The sequence below is a fragment of the Plasmodium cynomolgi genome, chromosome 13 (genome assembly GCF_000321355.1).
Source record: "Plasmodium cynomolgi strain B DNA, chromosome 13, whole genome shotgun sequence".
Lineage (NCBI taxonomy): Eukaryota > Apicomplexa > Aconoidasida > Haemosporida > Plasmodiidae > Plasmodium > Plasmodium cynomolgi.
The window spans coordinates 1,427,204-1,433,637 of NC_020406.1; the positions used below are offsets into that span (position 1 = coordinate 1,427,204).

Here is a 6,434-nt window from a genome sequence, read left to right on the forward strand (position 1 = left end):
CGAACATCGAAAAGTGTATCTACAACGATTGGTAAGTGGTGAACAACCGTTCGTTTCTGTCGGCGCGTAGGGCATTTTTTTTTTTTTCGCTTTGCGCGCTATGTTTGTTTATTTTGTTATTTTATTTTTTTTTACTTTATTTTATTTTTTTTACTTTATTTTATTTTTTTTTACTTTATTTTATTTTTTTTTACTTTATTCTTTTTTTTTTTTCCGCGTCACGCACACTTGTTCGATAGACCCCCCGGTTGGACGAAGGGAAAAAAAGGAGCTTCTCCCCATTTCCGTGTGAATGAGCGCACGTAAAAAAAATTGTCCCTCTTTTAAAAACAAACCAACTTTGTGTTCACAACGAAGGGGGACACATCCCATGCGTAATGTGAATCATTAAAGTACCGCATTCCTATTTATTTGGTTTGCCAAACAATGAGCCCCAATGTGTGCGACAATGAATATGCTGAACAAAGACACCATTTTGTTAAAAACGAAAAAATTAAAAAATCTATGCGAGCATGAGGGTAAGGGTATCGTGTGCATGCTTGGGGGGTGTACATGCAGGTGTGCAATTCCCCGTTTGTGTCCTAACTAGACGAAGGCGTCATTCCCCTTTTTTTTTTTTTTTTTTTTTCCCTCCCCCTATGATAGAAAACATAAACAGTCAACATTTAAAGGCCCTAATAGAAATATTAGAATACTTCTTCGAAACATACAATGATTTTTTTTTATCGTCCGTCGTGTGGGAAGTTGTTGATAAAATGAGTAATTTTTTCATTATGGTTGTTTGTACTGTGCTAACCTGAGGCACTTCCCTTTTTTTGTTTTGCCTCCATACAATTCGTCGCCTTTTATGTTGGAGAAAATGTGCACATGTAGTCATCACTACATGTGAATACGTTCAGCTGTACAAGCCTGTGTGTGTGTATGTGTGCACCCACGATAAGGCGAGACTAACCACACCTGGTTACAGTGCAAGGCTGCTTTCCCTAATTTCCTTCATTTGCCTCTCCCGTAGTCATACTTGAAAACACCATTGAAGAAAAAAAAAACATCGATGTGGACTTAAGAACCTCCATCAAATTCTGCGAATTTATTTTCAACAAATTAATCGCGTACACGAATTATGAAAGTGACAACCTGAAGTACTTCTTCAGCTTCAGCTTTTTGCGGCGCCACCTCTGCTCCGTGTTAAGTTCGTTTCTAAACTGTAGCAGCTCGTCCTTCCGGAGGAAAGTAGAGTCGTCCTTCACGACAGAGCTGTAAGGTTCCGGGGCGTCTACACATAAGTATACATGTGCCTTTCTGTTGGCTTAAGGCCTTCCAGAAAATATGCCCCCCCCATGTGTTACAAATCACGGAGAATGGATGGGTCTATCCGTCCCCGCAACACGCGAATTGTGATCAGAAGCACAAGGCAAATCGTTGCGGGTTAATCCGCCTCCTTCCATGTGCATGTGCCAGCACACCTTCGTGTGTACCCCACCACATGGGGACAATCACATTCCGATTCTTCCTCTTCACAAACCACATCTACAAAACTTATTTTTTCTCACTCCCCTCCTCTTCGTCAGATTAACCCTAACAAAGGAAATATTCGAAAAGATAAAAGTCGAAAATGATCTGGAGCTGAAGGTCTGTTATACAGAATTTTTGTGGAGGTCCTTCAGAAGGATCGACTTTGCTACATTCAATATCAAAGGGTTGCATGCAAATATAAATACGTTAGAAAAGTTGAAACATTTTAAGATTTTTAAATTCGATGAGGAATGTATAAATTGGCTCAAGGAGGAAAACTACATGGACAGAAAAATCGTCATTGAAGATGGTTAAGAATTTTGTTTTCTTCTCTGGGGGGGGGTTCCCACGCTTGGGTACTCTTGTTTGGAGTCTCCACAGGTTGCCTTCGCACAGGATACCACTTTTTTCGCGCTTCCCATTTTACGTTCCATCATTTTTCCCACCCTTACTCCTTAGGACTCTTCACCATAAGGGGAAACAAAAAATACGTGAACAAAGACTTCATCCTCTGCTACTTGGGGAAGTGCTCCATATTTTTGTACTACGTACTGTCCACACGCCGCCAAGCGGGAAAGGCGAAAAGAGCGGAACAGGCCCAACGCAGCAGAGATAGCTTACCCGCATAACTACGCACGCTCATGTATACATGTGCATATATGCATGCACATACACATGGGAGTATTTTCCCTCTCCGCCGGCTACCTCAGGACAACCCCGAAGAAGATGAAAAATGCAAAATAGAGGTCCCCTACTACCACATCACTTCAGTATCCTTTGAGGGCAAAAATGTGTTCATCCTGGACTGCAAAGCTATAATAGACCAGACGAACATATTCAGCCTGTGGTAATGGCCATTCGGCGATCCGCCCTTTGGGCCACCTCCCCACAGCTGCACTGCGCCAAGGCTTAACCGGTTAACCGGTTAACTGCTTATCCACTTCACCGCTCTACCGCTCTACCGCTCCACCACTTAACCGCTTAACCGCTCAGGGGGCAAGACATAAGGGACGCCGTCGACTACGAAAGCATCAACAAGTTCAGCCTATCGCTAGACATCAAAAGAAACTCGAAGGAGGTGAGGAGGTTCCTAGACAAGTAAGAAAAGAAAACCAGGCAGGGAAAAAAAAAAAAATCACAAACTGAGCGAGAACGAAGAGGTAGATGTGCGCATGAATGTGCAGAAGTATGATCCTATGTGTGAAATTTTCTTCTACTCCTTTTCTATTCACCTTGCTGCTCATATAAGAATATCTGTGAAGCTAAAAAAAGAGGCGAAAAAAAGCAAGAGGGAAGATAATCAGATGAGGAGTCGTCATGATAAGGAGGAGAAGGACGACAGTGATGGAACAACTGTCACTAGCGTAATGCTGAAAAGGGATAGAAAAAGAATGATAATAAATCAAAACGAGAAGAACCAAAGGCAGACATAAATCTTCCTTTCTCGCTCTCCTTCCCTTTTAGGAAAACAACGCAAAGGAAGAACTGGACAACCAGCTATTCTTATCTAATGAGTCTAACACGGACCAGGACATAAAGTAGGGAGAGGAACGTTCCATTGAATCGCCGAGTGTATAGGGCTCTACTCACGTCTGTGCAAATGAAGGGGAAATAAAAAAAAAAAAAAAAAATTGCATAGGAACTCCTGATAGCACATCATACCAATGTGCATACGTCATGTTGATATCTTTCCCCAAGTGGAAAGACGCACTAACAAATTGATTAACCCTTTCAGCGACAAACAGGCTAGACATGGTGCTGGGAAAGGAGTAAAAGAGTCAAAAGGTGAAGGTTAGCGAAAAAACGAAGTACGCAGATTTAAGACCCACTGAGGGGAACAAAATTGTGGTTATCCCGTTGTACCCTAGGCAGTTTCCTCAACGAAGGAAAGGAACCCTAAATGTTGTGAACACTTTCACGTATGCTTGCTACCACTGTTTCATGCAACAGAGAAGAAGAATAAGAAAAAGAAAAAAACAAAAAAAAATGAGACAAAGGATAACAAACTAAAATATGAGATGTCGTCAGATGAGAAAAATTATACTAAGGGGTACAAAACTGAAAGGGATTTGAAGAAAAAAACGGAGAGTGAAAGTCCTCTCGGGCATTACAATTTGGGTGCAAACACCTCGGAGGTGCGCCAGCAAATAAATGGAAAAAAAAAAAAAATAAATAAATAAAAATAAATTGGCTGCTTTTCCTTAATGGGTGGAATTATTCTGCTCGCGTGACCTGTTGGGCGTGTGCCAACATGGGCATGAGGGCACAATTAATGAATACATCACCTACATGATCCTCCGAAGCTTTTCCTCAAAAACGTCATCCCCTTCCCGCTGTGCAGACCCACATGGGGAGAAAGGCTATCCAGGAAAGGGACAGCGACACCGAAGTGATCATCCAGAAAATTATTTCCCGCCATAACGAAAAAAAGGAAATTTTTAAGAAAGCCCTGAAGCAAGGCTTTTCCGACGCTCTCAACGAGATAGACAGCAACATTAAAGCGCTGGTCGAGGTGCGTGCCGTAAAATTAGCGGCGCCCCAAATGGGTCAAATGAAAAGCAGCAAAATCGGTGGAGTAACCGGACGTGCCACATAACACTGTGCCAATTTTCGAACGCACAAAAATGCCAAAACACAAAGTTACAAAAAAAAATTTTCAATGCAGAAACAAAAAAGTAGGCGGCACGAATTTCACAAAAAATATGAAAAGAAAAAAAAAAGCATGATAATCATTATGGAGAAGGAAATAAACAGGATGACCAGGGAGATAAACGTAACGATCTGCATCACGGAGCAGAAGTGTGGGCTCCCTCAACAACGTGTGTTACCCACACGCATATGCGCATGGTTACCCCCATCACACGCATATGCGCATGGTTACCCCCATCACACACATATGCGCATGGATACCCCCATCACACACATATACACATGCCTCCTCCAAAACAGACTTTAACCGAGTCCTTGAAGAAAATTGGCGTGAACAGAAATGAAGTGCTAAAGCTGCATGAAGAAGGGAAGTCCATCTTATCATCCAGCGAATTGTTACAAAAGAGCCAAGCAATTATCAAGGTACGTATTCATACGTGTTGTAAACGCATGTCTCGATAGGAACAACATGATGGATATCCTTTTTCAAGAGTGCTCTACTGGGTAGGTGCATGCATGTGTACTCATGTGTATGACCTGAAACATCCTATTGCCCCCTTTTTACAGAAGGTAAAAGAAAATTTGCAAAAAATGAATAGTGACATAATTGGAAAGGAAAAGGAGTACAACAAGCGAAAGAAATTATGCTTTAAGGCTTTGGCTACGGCGTATGAATAGCTGACAATGGAAGATACTTCCTCACACGTTCCATTTTGGAGCTTCTGCATTTGCGCAGCTGTTCAATTTGTGGGATTCATTTTAAGGTGGCGCCCATAAATGGGTGGTTCCTATGTATATGCCTTTACACGTTTTGGCATTATGTGGGGCTGCTCAGTTACTACTTCGTCCACGACTACTTCGTCCAGTACTATTTCTTCCACTACTACTTCTAATTCTTCTCGTGAACGCTTGGGCCTCACAACATGATGCTTTGTCCCGGCTGTAATGTAACAAAGTTAATTTTTTCCTTCCGCTCATGTTCGTACTTAGCCAACTGATTCCACAGCTCCGTGGTAGCTTCGTTGTAGTTTTCCCCGCCTAGGCAAAAAACGTCCATGCCCACGCCTAGAGACGCTTTGCTGTTCAAATCGAGGTGACTCTACGGGGAAGGGGCGCAAAATGGGGACAAATATACACATATATGTATGTACACATTTGAACGCTCACATGTGTGCATATTTAAATGCCCATTTACACGTGACACGCACATCTGGTGCGCATCATGCCGCATAGAAACGGCGGATGACTACTCACCTGTATGGCCTGCTCAGGGGACATGTGAAAATGGGCATATAACGCACTAGGCTTGTAAATCCCAATTGGCAAAATGGACAAATCGATGGTTTCCCCTTTTAAAAGAGTGTTAACATAACTTTTGATTTGCAAAAAATGGTTCGAATACGCAGAGTGGCCACTATAAAAAATGGTTGCCTTCGTTTTACTATCATGGATTAAGAAGGATCCAGGAAGGTATACATTTTTGTCGACAACATATCGGTGGCTATTTGTTAAGGTGGGCAAATAATAAAAGGACAAATTTTCAAATTCTAATTTGTTAAACCAATTTAGGGGATACACCACAGGGAAGCTCCTTTTAAATAAATATCTTCGAATGTTCATACCACCAATAACTATGCTGTTATCTCTGAGTACAATTTTTTTTAGTGTACTTTTGTCCATTGTGTCAAATCGGTTGTTGCTTAGTAGGATGAAGTCAATGCTTGGTAGATGTTCGAAGCTTATTCCTGCCTTTACTGTTCTTTTCACACCCACTAGGTTGAATAAACCAATTCGGTTAGACAATACTGGATCTACTAATATATTAAAATTGGCGCTTTGAATTAAGATACTCATGTGTCCAATGTATATAACGTTGAATTTTTCATTTTGCAATTGTTTTTTTTTTTTTATTTCTAGGGGTGTCACGTAGGAAATTCGTTCTGGCCATATGGCGTTCGTCTCTTCGATCTCGTCGTCATTTTTATGCTCTTCATTGTTGACAGTTCGACTGCCTACCTCGTGGCTGCTTCGGCATGCCAAACCCAGCTTGTCTGTTACCCCCTTGGTGTTGCTTTTTTTTAACCTGTTTTTCTCTATCACATTTTTATCCCTCAGCAGTGTGTGCAACAGGGGAGAGTATACGTAGCGGTCCAAATAAAAGAAAAAAAAGCTACCTTCTTTTTTAAAGTCAAATTTGGAGTTAAGACATTGTTGTGGGTGTAATAGGGTAAAAGTATGTTTATTAGTTTTTTCATTTGACCTTTTTTTTTTTT

At 41.4% G+C, this 6,434-nt stretch overlaps 2 protein-coding genes across 2 annotated transcripts; one reads left to right on the forward strand and one right to left on the reverse strand.

The window, feature by feature from the left end:
• Window positions 1-306: 306 nt before the first annotated feature.
• PCYB_134030 (hypothetical protein) lies at window positions 307-4,108 on the forward strand. The gene is made up of 12 exons (XM_004224428.1): window positions 307-518; window positions 646-759; window positions 1,013-1,256; window positions 1,569-1,822; window positions 1,972-2,060; window positions 2,223-2,359; window positions 2,506-2,610; window positions 2,762-2,876; window positions 2,977-3,054; window positions 3,251-3,303; window positions 3,463-3,647; window positions 3,854-4,108. Exons 1-9 carry the CDS (start codon window positions 437-439, stop codon window positions 3,052-3,054), a joined length of 1,218 nt encoding a protein of 405 aa, XP_004224476.1. The 5' UTR covers window positions 307-436; the 3' UTR covers window positions 3,251-3,303; window positions 3,463-3,647; window positions 3,854-4,108.
• A 969-nt stretch (window positions 4,109-5,077) lies between these two features.
• Window positions 5,078-6,015, reverse strand: PCYB_134040 (hypothetical protein; the record flags this gene model as incomplete). Its single annotated transcript, XM_004224429.1, has 2 exons — window positions 5,078-5,260; window positions 5,416-6,015. 2 exons carry the CDS (start codon window positions 6,013-6,015, stop codon window positions 5,078-5,080), a joined length of 783 nt encoding a protein of 260 aa, XP_004224477.1.
• Window positions 6,016-6,434: the final 419 nt, after the last annotated feature.

What these genes read in the sequence shown, in the direction of transcription:
- PCYB_134030 (XM_004224428.1), top strand. Translation starts at nt 437, where the DNA reads ATGTGTGCGACAATGAATATGCTGAACAAAGACACCATTTTGTTAAAA. An exon ending in GCTCCATATTTTTGTACTAC is followed by an intron (nt 2,061 to 2,222) that starts GTACTGTCCACA and finishes CGGCTACCTCAG; the next exon opens with GACAACCCCGAAGAAGATGA. An exon ending in GTGAGGAGGTTCCTAGACAA is followed by an intron (nt 2,611 to 2,761) that starts GTAAGAAAAGAA and finishes TGCTCATATAAG; the next exon opens with AATATCTGTGAAGCTAAAAA.